At 42.1% G+C, this 17,825-nt stretch overlaps 3 protein-coding genes across 3 annotated transcripts in view; 1 reads left to right on the top strand and 2 right to left on the bottom strand.

Annotated features, from left to right (window-relative positions):
* Window positions 1-104: 104 nt before the first annotated feature.
* Window positions 105-3,520, bottom strand: LOC310801033 (tartrate-resistant acid phosphatase type 5-like). Its single transcript, XM_083664978.1, has 6 exons — window positions 3,341-3,520; window positions 2,931-3,121; window positions 2,122-2,249; window positions 1,646-1,837; window positions 801-948; window positions 105-675 (listed from the first exon to the last, which is right to left on the bottom strand). The coding sequence occupies exons 1-6, from the start codon at window positions 3,411-3,413 to the stop codon at window positions 436-438; spliced, it is 972 nt and encodes a 323-aa protein (XP_083521104.1). The 5' UTR covers window positions 3,414-3,520; the 3' UTR covers window positions 105-435.
* Window positions 3,521-4,489: 969 nt separating this feature from the next.
* Window positions 4,490-14,163, bottom strand: abcd3a (ATP-binding cassette, sub-family D (ALD), member 3a). The gene is made up of 23 exons (XM_083679259.1): window positions 14,044-14,163; window positions 13,545-13,581; window positions 13,124-13,222; window positions 12,160-12,248; window positions 11,473-11,542; window positions 10,860-10,957; window positions 10,503-10,626; window positions 10,248-10,304; window positions 9,998-10,140; window positions 9,792-9,861; window positions 9,602-9,671; window positions 9,349-9,446; window positions 9,159-9,250; window positions 8,948-9,039; window positions 7,688-7,760; window positions 7,493-7,556; window positions 7,191-7,268; window positions 6,932-6,997; window positions 6,673-6,762; window positions 6,419-6,538; window positions 6,196-6,300; window positions 5,946-6,002; window positions 4,490-5,661 (listed from the first exon to the last, which is right to left on the bottom strand). Exons 1-23 carry the CDS (start codon window positions 14,151-14,153, stop codon window positions 5,584-5,586), a joined length of 1,980 nt encoding a protein of 659 aa, XP_083535385.1. The 5' UTR covers window positions 14,154-14,163; the 3' UTR covers window positions 4,490-5,583.
* A 1,295-nt stretch (window positions 14,164-15,458) lies between these two features.
* arhgap29a (Rho GTPase activating protein 29a) overlaps window positions 15,459-17,825 on the top strand; it is a 39,588-nt gene continuing 37,221 nt past the window's right edge. The window contains exons 1-2 of the mRNA XM_083681019.1: window positions 15,459-15,556; window positions 16,751-17,205. Coding sequence (XP_083537145.1) covers window positions 16,860-17,205 — 346 coding nt within the window. The 5' untranslated portion in view covers window positions 15,459-15,556; window positions 16,751-16,859. The remainder of the gene's footprint in view (window positions 15,557-16,750; window positions 17,206-17,825) is intronic.

Here is a 17,825-nt window from a genome sequence, read left to right as displayed (position 1 = left end):
GTAACCTTTAACCTTTTTATTTAGTCTGGTATCAGAGGAGACATCACATTCCTGTGTCGAGTCGATAGCAATCTTCCCAGCTATGAATTCTAAAGAATCTCACCAGCACCCTCTACAGGTCTTCTTCCTGACAATCAGCTACAAAACACGCACACACAGTCCTTTTTTTAAATACTTATATTGTAAAATACTTGAATTTTTCTTTATGAAAATGGTAAACAATAATATTTTTAAAATTAAGATAACAACCAGCAAAGACACATCTGTAAAAATATGTAAAGCACTCTCAATGTTAGAGCTGAAAAGTCAACCTTCTACTCGGTTAAAACACGTTTGTCATTAGAAAACCGCTTGAAAATATGTTCAGCCACAGCCTCAGTCCACATAGTAGGCTATGCCACAACAGTTGATCATCTTAAGATGCCTCTCCCTCTGTTAAACATTGCGTTTTGGCAGTGCTGTTTGATACACACACTTCCCATCTGGTTGGAGGTAGCTGACGGTCATTTGTTTCTCTGTGACCTCAAAGTAAGCGAAACCTCCGGACGTATGATTGACAGCACTGGAGAACCGTTGCCAGGACAATGGGAAGCTGTCCCTGTGATGGGTGGACAGGTCGACAAAGTTGCCACTTCCACTGACCACGTAGGAACTCCCGTCATCCTCTTTGATAAACTGGTAGAATGATACAGAGGAATTCAACATTAAGGTTAGTGACAAAAGTCATGTCATTTTGTTATCATATGATGGTGATACAGTGTATTCAATTTTTTATGCGTGTCATAACAACCCATACACACCTGTAGATCATGGTCATGGCCGCACAGGTAAACTGTGACATCATACTTCTTCAGCAGTGGTCGTAGTTTATCCAGGAGACACTGTGTAGGACCATGGTTACCAATAGACCACACCGGATAGTGACCGGCTACCATAACGTACTCTGACCTGTGAGAAGGACAAGAACTGAGCTTGACCTCTGTTGGTATCACAATGATCCCTCTAGTGTGTGGTCATGAGAATTTAATAAATGTCCTCTAGTCTAGATGCAGCTTTGTCACCTGAACAAGTCACAAGAAGAATCTGTTTGTCGCCATCATTCAAACTAGAGATGACAATCTGACAGAGACGTAGTGTGTCAGGGAATGTGTGTGTACAGAGAATGTGTTTTCACAACAATATTAATCTAAGGTTCCTCCGTCTCGTTTTGTCAGAGAGAAGTGAAGCGACATCATTAGACTAGAGGGTACAGTGTGAACATGTTACACAAACACATTTTTTCGTTATTCACAACACTCTTTTGTGAAGGAGTGCCCAGTCCTCCCATAGTGACAGTTGAGGAATGTGTGTGTAGCTGTGCAGAGGTCACTTGACCAAAAAGGTTAAGAGTAGAGGAGTGTAGAGGAGTGTAGAGGAGTGTGGTCAGGCAGCCTCTATAAAAACATGCCATAAAATCTTCACATTCTTTTCCTGAGGCTTAAACAACAACTTGTCAGATCGTAGACTTTTCTCTCCCCCTTGAAAGTATTAAATCCAGAGCCATATTTACCCAGAGATTAATTCGTTTCACCACGACAGTTGCACAGATGGACACAGTGTGCAACTTGAAAGGTTGTGTTTGTCATGTTGTGAGAGCCAGTCTTACTTGGTGTTTGCAAGTCTTGAGTTAATCCACTTCAATTGCTTGGCAGCAGCCCTTGGGTCCTCCTCTCGTTCAGGCTGGGTCCCCCCATAGGTGTTTCCACACAGCAACACTGTGTCAATCATCAGGATGGTCACTGATACGTTAGTGTGTGGGACCTTGAAACCCAGCTCATAGTACAGCTCAGGGAAGTTCCTGAGGGGACGGAATAAGATGAAAGCCATATTGTGGTTAATTCCATTTCAAATCAGTCAATTCGAGGGATGCAGTAAATGCATATGTAAAAAGTGAAAAAAATTTCCAATGGACAATTTTGTATTAATCCTTTGAACTTCAGTTCACTTCAATTGGCCAGGTTGAAATGAAATTAAGTCATCCTGATGAGCTCAGATTGAGGCTCAGGAGAGATGGTTAGGGCCCGACACACAAAGCCAAAACACACAGTAAAAGATCCGTTTGGCCTTATTTACAATGCTCACCATCTATCTGATCTGTTGGAGTAAGCAATTTGGGCAGACACGTTTCTCACGTGGTCGTGATTACCCGCCACCAGGTACCACGGGATGCCACGCAGTGAGGATTGAGAGAAGACACTCTCAAAGGTATACTATAAGAGGGAAATATTCCACTGTTATTTGGGAAAGTGATGAATAAGTCCACTCATAAACAAGTCTTGTTATCCTACTGCAGCTGTGATAGTATTTGTCCATTTGTTGTGTTTTCAAATGTTTACATTCACAGATTGGTTTGAATCTATAATGTTACAGTATATCGTTGTTTATAAACCATGTTGTTACTGCTCATGAAGAATTGTGTTTGAGTGCACAGACAACATGCCACTAGAGGGCATATGCTTCACAGAAAAAAAAATCACCTGGTTTAAGGGGTAAAAATAGTTTGTTGAGCTAAAGTGCCCTCTTCACTCTCAGTATGAACGTTGTCACTTGTCACATCTGTCCAGCTGTATTATATCACTCTGGATAAGCAACAAATCACATTCTCTGTGTCATATTATAAAAGTGCTTCCTCTCTCCTCTGTGTGTCTAGCAAGGAACTGACACACTGATGTAACCCCTACGTATCTCATTCTCACCACATCTTTCACAATGACCACAGCACAGGAAGAAACAGCAGCACTGCTGCATGTGTTGTATAACCTCTCCTTTACAGTAACAAGCTCAGGAGAGTTAAGATCTAATCTAATAGTTTGTTCCAATATGTAGGTATGATGATGTATGTAAAGTAGATTGCATAAAGTATATTGACTGTATTGACAGTCTGGACTGGCCTTGAAGCGGGGGTCATCCACATTCTTCACTCCACTGTAGTAGAAGTGGTCTCCCAGGCTGAGGACAAAGTCCAGGCCCATAGTCTGGGCCACCTCTCCCAGCTCTTCAGCAACAGCCTTCTCATGGGGGGTGTGGTAGGGGGGAAACGGAAGCCCCCCCCAGTCCCCTAGCCCAACGAAGCGCAGGGACGCTGAGGAGTGACATCACAAACACAGCACAGACCAGATCAGGAACTACTTCTACTTCTACTATCTTTCTTCACTTCACTTTCTTTTAAAAACGCTTTCTCTTATACTGAAACTAACAGGATACACCCAAATACACCCTTTTGAATTCATGGTGATGTTATCAAACAGTCACACAATGGTGATAAAGATGTAATCTAAAAAAAACAGTGATGTTACTGTACCTTGTTCCAGAGGTTGACAGTGTGGCCATAGTGAGTGTAGGCACACCAGAAGCAGCAAATTCAGCTTATCCATTACACATATGCCCTACACATATGAGGTGTGCAGTAACTAACACAGCCAACACCGGTTAGAGTAGTCAGTGCATAACAAGCTGGACTAGACAGAGCCTTACTTCCTTTTTGTTCTCTTAAAGATGCATTTAGAGGAACCAATATTGTGGTTTGCGTATAACTTCCTGCATTGAGTCATATGCGGAAACAAAGAATATCAGCTGATGTGCAGACCAATGTGCAGGCCGATCACAGCACACATGGACTTTGACATCCCTAATAAAACTATAGACAGTAACTGACTCTAGACCTGTGACTGGTGCAAACAAATGATCTGAGTGATCGGTTTAGCATACAACAGAGGAATGCTAAGTGTGTGTAAATGCTAAGTATGCTAATGTATATGAATACTCCAAAACAATTGTGCATGGGCTCATGAAAAAACAAAACTAAAATAAAAGGGGTTCTTCTTGAATTCCATCAATTTAGTACTTATGTTGATAAGTGGTAACATCACTAATAATTCACATAGAAAAAAACAGCCAGGTCACTATTTTCCTACTGTCTGTTGTGGATCAGAAACGCCTGGTGAATCAGTGACCTTTCACCGAGTAAAGCTGAGGTGTTCTAGACACGATGGGTCTAAGGCATAGCTCAGGTAGCTTTTGATTTAGTTATGCCAATAATCAATCCCAATGCTGGACTACCTGTATAAACTATGTACTGTATGAACAACCCAATCTTCAGAAATCAGATTTATAACATTGTAGTTAGCTAAAGGATTCATGGGATTTTCAGAAAACCTTCACAGAGGACTGAACACAGGTATTCTCTGAGGAGAATATTTAACCTTTCACCTACATCCTTTAGACAGGTGTCATCACCCTTAACACGCCGTCAGCACACTTTTGTATACTGTCATCAGTTGACCCCAACTCGGGTTCACTCATACAGGACCTGCCTAACTATCCTCACGCTGGGGTTTTCAGGTGACAAAGCTACCCATGTCCTATGTAAGCATTTAAGGGCGTCCACTCATCTAACGCCTGTTCACCCACAAAGTTAAAAACACAAGTAAGAGACACACTCCAGACACACTTTATCTCATTTTAATGAAAACGCATTGTTCATACAGTTTATTTAAGGTCCATGCCCTTTGAGAGCCAAGTCACTTTTGACTATAGTCTCCCATATAAAACCACAAGTTCTACAGACACTGTTTTTACAGTTCAAAAATGACTTACAATAGTGTTATAATACATTGGAACCGAGGCAGAGAGGCAACCGTGAAGTAGTGACATTTAAGGTAAGGGCAAGGGTAAAGAAAGAAGGCTTCTGGGGTCTGCTTATCCCACACACCGTCCTAAACCATGGATGGTTATCACTGGTGCTTTGAGCATTGAGCACATTTCATACAGTTCCCCTCAGTTGAGAGGAAGACAGAGGAAGCACCTGGGGTCTCCAGCATCAGGGCTGACTTCCTCTTCACCGTCACTCTCTGTTCCTCATCTTAGGCCAAAGACGGCTTGCATGTGGAGGGATTCCTCCCAGGTAGAGGCAACCAAGATAGCCTGGTCGCCACCAGATTTGTTTGTGCTATAAGCTAACTCCTTACTGTTGGTGTCATGTTTGGCTTGACGACACAGGTTGGCTACATAACTCAAACAGATCTGGGTGGGACCAGGATAGCAGCAGGAACTTCACTTGCATATACATATACTGTACTCTGGTATTGCTCTCACAAAAAGCCAGACATGGATTATAACCTGTCCACAGGGACGTGTTGAGGATCACTGGTCCAAAGTTTTAGCTTACAGTGTTAATTAATTAGTCAGAGTATCTGTCAGAGCTACCTCATCTTAATCATTATCAAACATGATTTAATTCACAGGCATATAATACAAACATAATTCATCAAGGTTTGACCATTTTCAAATTTCCATAAGTTTGGCCCAGTGTGAACAATGTACTGGACCATAAATTAGATGTATATACAATCACTTTGAACAAAGAATTCCTTAATTCCGACTAACAGAGATTTAAATACAGCTTTGTCCCAAAAAACTAAATTGGTTACAATTGATTAAAAACAACACCATCTGGATTTAGTTTACAACTTGTTTTAGTGCAGAATTAGTGGACATCTTCTCTAGGTTGGGGATGATGTGTGTGTATATATTGTTGACATTTGTCTAGGAGCCGAACTCGACTGTCTCCTCTGTGATGAGTTTGAAGTCATAGTTCCCTCTTCCATCCATGTGGAGGTAGTACTGAGTAAGGCAAAACAAAGTGCTGGGTCATATATCAGCTGGTCAAAAAGTCCCCACTAACCCTAACTCCTTTATTTGTCAGTCAAGCAGAAAAGAGAAAGACCACAGCCAATCTGAGACACCATGGGAACTTTGACATTACTTAAACAAAAGCTATACTTCCGAAAAAAACTGCCCAAAAGAGTTTCCCACCATCATTTCCCACAACATGTGTCAACAAAACAACGTATCAGAAGCCACAAGGACACATTTGACAGCGTTTCCAGAAAAGGTTGTGATCTTACCTCATGGTGCTTCCACAAGGACTTCCTATGAGAGACGGTAAACAAACTGATGCCAACCTGTTGACAGAGAAAACCACAAAAGACCAATCAGTTGAGAAATACCAGCATGCTACAACTCTTATAGCACCCAGATGCTACAAATTCTTAATCCATGTTACAGACACAACCTGGACTGGAGGTGTAGAGATCTGGGTAAAGAGGTAAGCGCTCAGCACAGCTAGACACTTGGAGTGATGTGGTGTGTCCGTACCGTTCTGCAGTGGCTGTAGATGAAGTCCTCCACATCCACACTCACAGCACTGGTGCACTCGTCCAGGATGGCAAACTGGGGCTTGTGGTAGAACAACCGGGCCATCTATACATACACACACAGACACAGACACAGACACACACACACATGTAGTGTCAAATCTCGTGTTAAATGTGGTCAGACTGAAATCCCCTAGTTTGTTCTTTCTAATCTCTTTTCTTACCGCCATCCTCTGCTTCTCTCCTCCACTGAGCACATCCATCCAGTCCTGTACAGTGTCCCAAGATCCCTCTCGGTCCAAGATGTGACCCAACTGCACATTGTCCAGGTACTCCTTCAGCACCTGTAGAAACAGACAGACACACACAGACACACACACAGATAGTACAGCATGAGACCTTTTCACACAGACCTTTTCTCTGGAATTTTTGCTTGTTTAAGTGACACAGTGATGTGCTTCATTAAACAGTGATCTACCAGATCAGAGATCCCTTTCCTCTTCTGATCATCGTAGGTGTCTGGGTAGATCACCTGATCCCTCAGGGAGCCAAGGGTCATGTATGGTCTCTACAACAACAGGTCATAAACAGGTCAATAAACACTAAACTACACTAAATTATAATAACAGTAGGTCCAACATGACTGTCAACTTATAACCAACAAGCACTGAAACTGTCAGAATTGCAGTATAAAATACTTGTTCAAGGTGTATAGATGATAAAAGACAGTAAGTTACCTGAGGAACGTAGAACAGCTTCCCTCTCTGTGGTTTGGTCAGCCGTCCTCCAAACAGAGGCCACAACTATCAAGAGAGACCATTACTTTATATTCATACAATATACGAACACAATACACAACTCTTTGATTAATTAGTTGTGCAGACTCTATTAACAAGGACCTCTTTTTCCCGAAGAGCACAGGCATCTCAAATTAATAAACAATAATAAAAAATATAAAAATCATGAATACAGTGGGTTAGGGTTATAATTCTTCACCTCTCCCAGGACTCTGAAGAGTGAGCTCTTTCCACAGCCATTGGGCCCACACACCAAAACATTGGTGCCTGACCTCACCTTCAAAAAGAGAGAGAAAACCTCATTGTAACATCTAGAGCGATCATCTGAACATTGAACGCAAACAACTCTTCGAAATCACAGTTGTTTGTTGTTGAGTGGACTAAAGGTCATACCTAATTGACTACTGGCACACATTTGCTGGTGGCTAACATGAAATGCAGCATATGATATAAGTAACGACACAGTACAGTATATGATTTTTTTAAGGAAATAATACCTACCTCAAAAGTCAGGTCTCTGATCAGGACATCTCCGTTGGGTGTTGCTAGTGGGGTATGGTCAAACCTGCAATGCAGACACTGTTATTTCGAATGGCTCATCTTAAACATGGTTTGTAATTCGCTGATCACAACACAAAAACATATATCAAAGAGACCTTGTTGCAATGCATTTTCTGCAAGGTGTGTCACACTTACTTGATGATGTTGTCCATGTTGATAATCTCACCACTTCCAGGGATCAGCGTCATTTTCTCTAAGGCTCCTGATTCTACAATAAAACAATAGAAACACAATAATATTCCACCACTAACTTGGTCATGGCATTTGAGATCAGTGACTACATTTATACACACACAACTCAGATTATTGCCTTGACTTCGACAGTATTTTGATTAAAAAGTTTACATGGACTGCAAAAAGAAATATTCTTGTAATATTTCTGCTTACATGCAAATGGTGCATACTCCGATTAGTGGGTGAGGACGCCTACCCTTGTAGATTCCTGCAACTTTTCATCAAAGCTATTGGAAATGCAACCATGTTGCTCCCGTGATACACTGGTTGCTTTTCTGCAAATTGTGCATCATTTTTTTTTAATTCACCAAATAAAACTCATTTTATTCACTGGATGAGAGTGCGCAACAAGGAGAGAAAACCTCTGCATGTCTCGCAGATCCTAATCAAAATGGTGCTCTATGGTAGAGAGGGTGCTGCATCCTGAAGCTGTTACCTGCGTGCGTCGGTAGGCTACCTCTGGAGATGCAAGTGGCAGTTGCATTTCACAGAAATAGATGCTGTGCCGAGTACCGCACAACTGTGAGAAACCAGCTGGGTGTGCAGGAACGTTTTTTTTCTGCCAAGGCAGTCACTACCAATCTTCTGCTGTAGACTGAAGGCTCATCTCTTCAGGCTACATCTTGACTGTCCCTCCTAAGACCTCTTCACCCCCCACTACCCCTTTGTCCAGTTCCTCTACTGTTAATAATAAAATAGAAAAAAAATAAAATAATAAAATTCTTCCATAGATGTTTTTCTTATGATGACTGATGTCAAGATGATTCACTTACTTTAGACTAATATACTTGTTGCTTTGGATAAAAGTGTCTAAATGTAAAAAATGTGCTAAATTTAAATGTAATGTAAATGCAAATGTCATACAAGAGGCTTGCGCAACTGGCACATACTGTCGCAGGATACTCCTGAGAGGGGTATTCTGAGTAAGGTGTATACTGTCCTAATAGTCTGTATTATAATCCGAAACATAGCTTGATATGCCACATTCTATTCTGACTATGCCTCCTCCGACTAAGGCCGTATTCGGGGTAACAAAACCAGAATAAGGTGTTTACATGATTTATGCCTTATTCGGAGTATTGCTTTGTTATATTGAGTAATATCTGATTATTTGGTGCATGTACACAGAAGTCGTTGTTAGTCACTATATCTGATTATTACCTTTTCCTTGATGGGAGACCATGGTGCGCTCATATTTCCCAGAGTTCAGTTCTTTCAGAACCTTCATCAGCTCAGTGATGCGGGTGGTGAACCTGGATGGAGAGACGGACAGATTAGTGGAGGAATTGAGAGTTTTGGGGACTAATAATGGCAGTTGTAGCTGAATCAACCCTTGATGTAAGTTTGTCATCATATGGAGAACCAACCTTACCCTGACAGCCTGGTCATCTCTCTGCCGGCGAGCACGATTCTGCCCAGAGCCTGAGACATCCTCAGCAGCATCCTCCCACTCTGGTAGTAGTCCTAAAGGTCACACACACAGAGGTCAGATATCTAACCTGTGTGACCAACATGTCCTCTATCTCCTGTGTCTGTACTGTGTGAGTGAGTGAGTTCCTCACCTCCAGCAGATCTGAGGTTGTGCTCTGCAGGTGGCGGGGATCAGACAGGTTGAGGAAGGGGCGGCTCACCACCAGGTAGCCCACCACCGTAGCCAGGTCTTGGGGGAGAATGAGACCAAGATTTGGGTTAGCGTGGTTAGTGATAATAATGTAACTCACAACCAGGGTGCTTTCTGCGTTTTCGTATGTGCAACAACATTACTGCTTTGCTGAACAACAATACTTCATTCGATGTAAGGCTAAAACATCTTACACTTGGCGATAAGGCTGTCCACAAACCCCATGGTGAAGCGGAAGTAGATGAATTTGTGCAAGTGGTCAACCTGAGAAGAAAAAGACCAGAACTCCTTCAGACACTTCTCACACACACAACAGACTGTCCCTCTCTCTTTCTAGATCAACTAAAATGTCTTTAAAAACAATGTTACTCCAATGATACTGACCAGTTTCTTGAATGTCGAGTGAATAGTCTGTTTCTCTCTCTCGTTCCCATTGTAGAACGCGACTTCCTCACTATGGAACAGAACGCGTTTTAAGACATACCGTCAGTCATACACACACATTATGCTATGGGCTTCATTTAACAAGATTGACATAGATCACAAAGTATGTGATTATGGGGTTATGGAAACGTGGACCTGGGCCTTACCTGTTGGTGATAAGGCGTGAGTTGACATATCTGTACTCTCCCTCGTAGCGCTGCTCTGTCACGGTCATCTTGCCGATAGGTCTCCGCAGTCTAGTCAGGAACAGCCCAGAGACCAGCAGGTAAGCCATCATACTAGCAGGGCCCTGGGGGGGGAAGGGTGACATCACATCCTTTTAACACCGGGACTAACACAGCTAGAAGGGATCTGTTTAGCGGTCTTTGAATGGTACAACTCTGAAGCTATATTGACCTGAGCACCAATGGAACTTGTCAGCTTGAAGATGTACAATCCAATGTCCAAGAGAGGCTGACGGAGAGAGAAATAGTATGCATGTCACTCTCTGTAAATGTACAATAAATAACAGCTGTCTTCAGGTACTTTATGCAATATTATTATTACATTCCAAGAATGTATATAATGTATTCACTTATTCTTAGGGGCCAATAGTTTATGAAAGAACAAGAAGAGGAAAAAGGGGGCATGAGCTGGTCGTCTTAATCTTACTTTGCTCAAGTTGGAGTACAGTTCCACCACACTATTACAGAACCTCTCCACATCCTGGGTGAGCAGCTGGTCAGCGTTGGCGATACGGTTGTCCAGGTTGCCCATTTTGTAGTAAGTGTAGCCCCTGGGGATGAAAGGTGTTGAATCCATTTGCAGTAAATGAGATCAAACCACCCAATTTCAACAGGGTTTGCAAAAAGATACAATGATTTAATCATTCAGTTTGCATGTAATACAGTGCCAATTCTAAAGCTTATTAGGCACTTTAGCTATAGCAATGGTGGACTTGCATAAAGATGTCGTTCCTACGATTTTACTTTGTTAACGCTAGGACCATTAGGCAGTTGCAGTGCTTACGTCAGGTATTCATCATAGAGATGCTTGGTGAGCCGCACACGGAACCGTAGTTTCAGCTCATTCAGACCCAGCTTCAAGAAGTTATTCACCAAGGCTATCTGGAGTGGACCAGTCACAGACAGACATGCACTTCACCAAACACAATTTTTGCTTTTCTATCAATATGCAATGCAATCTGCAATGGGATATGGATTTCCTGGGTTCAATGCATGGACAGAGGAGAGGATGTATTTCACACTAAGCAAATTACATACTAAGGACAATTTATATCTAAGAGGATTTTCTAGAGGATGAATAAATCTGACACAATAAAGCTGAGAGATATTAGCTTGACAGTTCTAGGAAGGTGATTCATACAATATTACTAGTAGGTATATGAATTATAGTTTAGTAAAGGTTAATAGTGATATACAGGGAATGGTGTTGTGTTAATATCAGGCCTCCTCTGACAATGTTGACCAAAATATATATGACAGGCCCTAAATGTATGGCTACTTCAGATACTTTCAGAGAACTGGTGCTATGGTATTGTGAAATTAAAGCAAAGTACACAATTCATCAGACTCATGTGAATCAACTGATATATGACATATTATATAAATATCACACTTACAAGTGGCATGACTGTGACAAAGTTGAACAAGTAGCCCTTGAAATCTTTAGTGTTGCGGCCGATAATTGCACTGCAAACCACAACATGCATAAAGATGAGCAAACATCGTCAGTGAGTGGGACAGATCAGATCATTCACAGACAAATGTATCCTGTACTGGGGAAGAAACACTTGGAGGACCTTAATCATTCACCCGTATGCACTGTTGTATGGAAGCAGAGGAGCTCTGACATGGTGTGTTACACATTACATTCCATTAAAAGCTATTATCTACTATTAACTCATAGATCCATGATTTTCATTAGAATAGGCTTGTTGGTCAGTGTTACGGCCTGAAAAGCAAGGTATAGGTCTATCTATGAATATGTTAAGGGACCAGAAACATAAATAACACACAGTTAATGGTTTTCTAGGTTTGGATTAATTTATGAAAACCATGTGCAGAGGACAGTTACCCCAGGTATGACAGCAATGTAGGAATAAAAATGCTTCTTGAACAGATTGATATCTCTGCTAATGATACCACTGTGGAAGAGTGAGGGAAAGAAAACAAAATCTGTTAAGGGGGGAAAAAACTACACTGCAGGTTGTCTTAACCTATTCATTACAACCATCAACACCATCAAGCTCACTGGTCATCTAAAAGTCAGATTGGAGAACAGGTCACATGATCAGAAGTGTCCTGACCTTTCAATCATCGTGCCATTCTGGATCATCCATACGTCACAGTACGTTCTCGCGACCAGCATAGCGGCAATAAAGAGAAGGTATCCTGTCTGTGGCAACAATAATGGAGAGAAAACACTTAAAGGAGGGTACAGCCAACATCAAATGGGCATATTATGAAATCAAAAATTCAAAGCAAAGCAAATGGCAAGTGGCAGTTCAAAATGTGGAGCAGGCCTGAAATCCTCATGTTCATTCCCTATGCTCATTCACCCTTATATAGTACACCCAACATATTCAATTCCACTGTGGCCTTCGCTTCCAAAAACAAACTGGTGTGTGTGAAAGGGCTCTAGACTAGTCCAAGATCATCAATAATCCCACTTGATGATTGAGCTCCCTTGAATTTCTAGTGACTTTTCAGAAACAATAATGCAGACAAAGTCTTCAGAGAGGGATTCTGTCATAATATGAGTTTGATTGGAGTGTCTGCAATGTGTTTAAGACATATTTCCAGAATCAATGGGGCCCAATGTTGCCCAAAATATAACTACTCTGTATCGAAGGAAGCATCATGTGTCACTAAAAACTGTCTGGGCTAATCAATTATAGAAAAGGTCAGAGCCAAACCAGGAAAAATTTAAAAAAATAAAATGGAACATTCCTTTAAGATATGTATGTTGAGGCCCTCTGAGTAGAGGGAAGAAGGAGATATGTTGGGTGTAAAAGTGTTGCAATGAGGAACACACATTGAACTTGCTGCAGATCTCTCTAAAGGCCAGCATTGATTAGGAGTTGAATAACTTCAAGGTTAACGCTTATCATGATGTGGCACCATAGAGCAATGTTGTAGGCCTTGATTTTGACAAAGACCTTCACGTATGATTTGGACATTGCCTTTAACACACTGGGAAACAGTCACGTCATGTGTTTGTTATTACAACATTATGCACATTAAAGCACAGTTTGATCAAATAAGGCCCACCTCTTTGCAGAGCCAGCGAGGAACCATGATTCTCATGATACCGCAGATTCGGTGTAAGAAAACTCCATCCACTGCCGCCCGGTCCTTCTTACTGTCTTTCTGCACAAATAGAACCAAGGCAACTGTCAGAGGATAACTAGCAATCATATTATTATGTAGGCTAAAAATGATATATTATTATATATATTTATATGCCATTTAATATATGCCATTTAGCTGACGCTTTTATCCAAAGTGACTTACACTGCAGTGAGTGCATACATTTCAGTATAGATGGTCCCAGCAGGAATTGAACCCACAACCTAAGCGTTGTTAGCGCCATGCTCTGCCAACCGAGCTACAAGATGTATACATTGTGTGAACTTGTGAGGCGTTTTCCTATCAGTGAGCTTTGCATTCTTGAAGCCTGATATACACTTACGTCATTGTTCAACAGCTTCTCAGCATCTGCTTTTTTACTGTGATGGGAACAAAGGCACAGATTCAAACAGTAGGCTGCAAAGTTTTACACCGACATCAGAACACGTGACGTCGAGAACGTATCAAATAACACTCACTGGACCCAAATCCTGCTTTACCGTGGTGCATTAACGAGAGCAGCCTTCGTAAAAGTCGTGCATGCAGACACATTTAAGGGATGTCACAGGAAGAGTTGACAACAATGAAGTTTAACAAATAAACATGCAATTTAAAAAAAATGTAATTAAAACGTATCAAACATACAAGAGGGTTGCACATCCCGAACAATTAGTCTTCCATTGACTTCTAGACTCTAACACCTGTCAAAAGCAAATCTTTCGTGCAATCTCGATTAGGTTGCTGGCCACAGCTCTGGTTGACACTTAACCCAGTAAGCGCTACCTATGTTGCTTTCATACACCAAATTAATAGCTACTACTTTATTTTCTTCACCAACATACCCGTTCAATCTGGACGCTCTTCTTCTTTGCTTCAGGAGATATAAAACCAGTAAGACACCACCGGCTATGGAGGAGTTTTTTGCTGTCAGGTATTTACTGACGGCCGCCATGTTTCCTACAGTACCAGCCGGTCAGTGTGCAGCGATGTGCATGCTGGGATGTGGGGAGGTAACAATGACAGCAGCTCCTCATAGTCGAACAAACACAATACGAGGGACAGACGTAGTTCATTAACTGACCTTGAAAGTTAGTCATATAAATCCCTTATCCATGATGTGAGGACCGGGAGGAAGAAATGGCATATGACAGACGCATAATTCTGATGACATTTCAGCTAGGATGAACCAAACTCAACTAAATCAACTCTTTGCTATTTTTGGAGTCATTCACATTCGAACACATTCGAACTCTACGCAATCGTAGAGCATGTAGGCAACACACTTTTACCACTAGATGGATTCAAGAGCCTATATATTTCTTTTTTTGGTGACGCAAGAGCCTAGGAGAACTCACCAAAGGTTATCAACCTTTTTCTGTGCTCAGTAGATGGCACTCACAGAACGATTTTCAAGACACACAATGAAACACACAGGCCTGCCCTAGAAATTACTTAATATCCTTTTATTTTAAAAGCAGGACACCTGTTCCACCATGCACAGTCCTTTATTCTTTCAACTGTTTTTGTTCACACAACATAAACATAATTTTGTGCACATTATTTTCACAATGGGACTCACGTACCTGGTGAATAATTGATAGCCTATATACAATTAAATAATAAAGATGTTTTTTGTATCCGTATAATAAATGATGGTGATATGGAGTATATAATAGAGTATAATGATCAACACAGTATGTAAATGGATAACCTTAATATATCCTCAATAAATTCTTTATGCTACTGACTCATTAAGTAAATGATGCGACTGTACATTTGACAAAGCACTACATGTAGGGATTTGTAATTGCACACTTGGTATTAATTGCTTATCAATGTGATTTATATGTGATATGTGATTTATAAATAATGTATGAAGGCTTTATTTGAGTTTAGGCATATTGGTGAACATACAGATTGCCTCTTTGGCAATCTACCTAATTTATTCTTTCAACTTGATGAAGTGCAAATCTGAGGCACAGCGGTGAGCCCATAGACCTATAAATTAGAGTGAGCCAGAACACAAGATTACAGGTTGAACACAGGACACTTCAAACATAGGGCACCTGTTGTTAGGGGAAGGAGCCCAAATCTTTCATTCCTCGTCACCTCAAACAGCCAATCACAAATTACCTACTGCGTCACATGAGAGGAGGAGGAGGTTCGTGCGCAGCCAGATTGAGCGGCGGCGGTCCCCAAATTCCAACTCCGGAGAGATTGGGGTATGTAGAGAGAGGTGTAGTGTACGTGCATTGATGCTCGGAAATATTATAAAGGTGGATTCTGTTATATTCATCAAGAGTAAAGAAGGAAGAGGAATTTCTCAAGGTGCGATGTTCCAGGACTGTACGGCAGGTGTGTATATTTGTGCTTTAAAGTGTCCGACTACTTTTCGGATAGTGTAAATTATCCCATCCATTCAGGAATCTCGGGATGTGAAGTAGAAGGGACATAATGAATGTTTTTTTGACAGAATTTTGATTCATTGCTTAGGTGCAGAGATATAATCAGAAACAAAACAAAATCTGGGACACAGATAGGTACAGAGCATATACAATCAAGGCAAAGAAACGACAGAAAGCTGCATCCCTATAAGGCATGCAAACCAGATAAATAATACCTTTGACAACAGGATCACCAATTACTAATATCCCTCTTCTGATTGTGTGTGTGTATGTGTGTGTGTCTTTGTGTGTGTGTGTGTGTGTGTGTGTGTGTGTGTGTGTGTGTGTGTGTGTGTGTGTGTGTGTATGTGTGTGTGTGTGTGTGTATGTATGTATGTGTGTGTGTGTCAAATCTAAATCTAAATCAAATCAAATTGTATTTGTCATGTATCGCATACAGTTGTAATTGACACAGTGAAATGCTTTGGGATCTTTCTACACACTCAACAACGGCAGTCAGCAACAAACAGCAGTCAGCAACAGTGTGTGTGCGTGTGTGTATGTGTGCGTGTGTGTGTGTGTGTGTGTGCGTGTGTGTGTGTGTGTGTGTGTGTGGGTGTGTGTGTCTGTGTCTGTGTGTCTGTGTCTGTATTTCTCTGTGTTTGTGCACTCTTAGCTCTCTGTGGCGGTCCCGTAAAGTTGTGTGGGCGAGAACTTGGGTGTGTGGGAAGACCCAATTAGAACCACCACAGTGGTGAGATGTAATGTTGAGATGATAGGGGCTGGTTGGTCTGCATTTGTTTGTCTCTCCCTCTCTCCCTCGCTCTCTCTAGCCAAATGAAAGAGTGCACTCTCAAGCACTCATTATGCTTCAGACCACAGGCAGACAGTGCCTCTGAAAAGCCCTGTTGCCTTGTTCCAGAGCACAGTCTCTCTAAATAGATCCAGTCCTGTCACCCCTTTGTGTTTATCAGCGGACTCACTCAGAGTTTACAAATTCACCATTGACAAAGCTCTGAGAATGTTATTGTATTTTTATAGTTTCTTTACAAGGTTCAAAGTTGATTATTGTGAGTGTTGTTAATGAGTAGTAATAATGATCTTAATCTATAGTTTGATTAACATAATTCATTTCTAAACGTTCTCTCTGTCTCTGGTTCTGCAGGATCATCTGTCTGTGCTCTGGAGCAGGGTGGGATCTGAGAGCTAACCCCAACAGGATCACAGGACAGGAGGGAGGAGGGCCAGGGCCGGGGCCAGGGCCGGGAGAGGGCATGCTGGCTGCAGTGGGGATGTTGCGGCAGAGCAGTGGAGGAGGCGGCAGTGGTAGCGGTGGCAGTAACAAGCTCTCCATGGGCATCTCACGACTCTCCAACTCCCACTTCTTCCCCTTGTCCGCTGGCACGGGCACGGGCACGGGCACTAGTACAGGCACCCTGGCCACGGGTACCTGGGGGGTGGGTCGAGGCGCCAAGAGCAGCTCCCTGAGCTCCATCAGCTCTGGTTCAGACAGTGTGGATGCTCCTGCGGCAGACCCTGACTACATCATGCAACTGGTAAACGACGTGCGACGATTCGCCGACGTCCTGCTGCACCTCAAGGAGGCTTTTCATTCCAACGGTGAGTTTGGAAGAAGCACAAGTTGGTCGTGATGGCTGCGATCACAGTGCTTGGGGGAATCTCCAGCTTCATCATGTGAAACTACTTGTAATGGTGGAGCTGTCAGTGGAGCTGTGGTGGAGCTGTCGGATGGAGTGTAAACTATTTGCCCTTCCCTTCGTGTAAACAGTCCTCCGACCCACCTGTTCTGTCCACTGTCTTTGGCCGTACGGTCACTCACCCGACTTTATCTCTCTCTCCCATGCCTCCCTTTCTCACTCTTCTATCTTACTTTCTCTCTCTCTCTCTCTCTCTCTCTCTCTCTCTCTCTCCTTCTCTGTCTCTCTCTCCCTCTCTCTCTCTCTCTCTCTCTCTCTCTCCCTCTCTCTCCTATGGGGTGAATGTCCCTGTTGGTTATTTCCTCATCTCTCATACTAGAGGGCAGGTCATACATCCATGTTGTGGTCATTAACCCTCAAATACTAAAGTGAGGAATGTTTTAAAGCTGTAAGGGCTGTTAGTTTGTCACTCACTGAGGTGATTTAATGTGAGGGTTGTGAAAATCTTGACTAAGTTCCCAAATATTTTTGAGTAATTCCACATTTTGTTGTTTGCGTTGGTAAGATTGTTGAGGCTGTAAC

The sequence above is a fragment of the Argentina silus genome (assembly GCF_951799395.1).
Source record: "Argentina silus genome assembly, chromosome: 1".
Lineage (NCBI taxonomy): Eukaryota > Metazoa > Chordata > Actinopteri > Argentiniformes > Argentinidae > Argentina > Argentina silus.
Note: the sequence above shows the minus strand (reverse complement) of the source record. Positions and strands in the feature narration are given on the sequence as shown.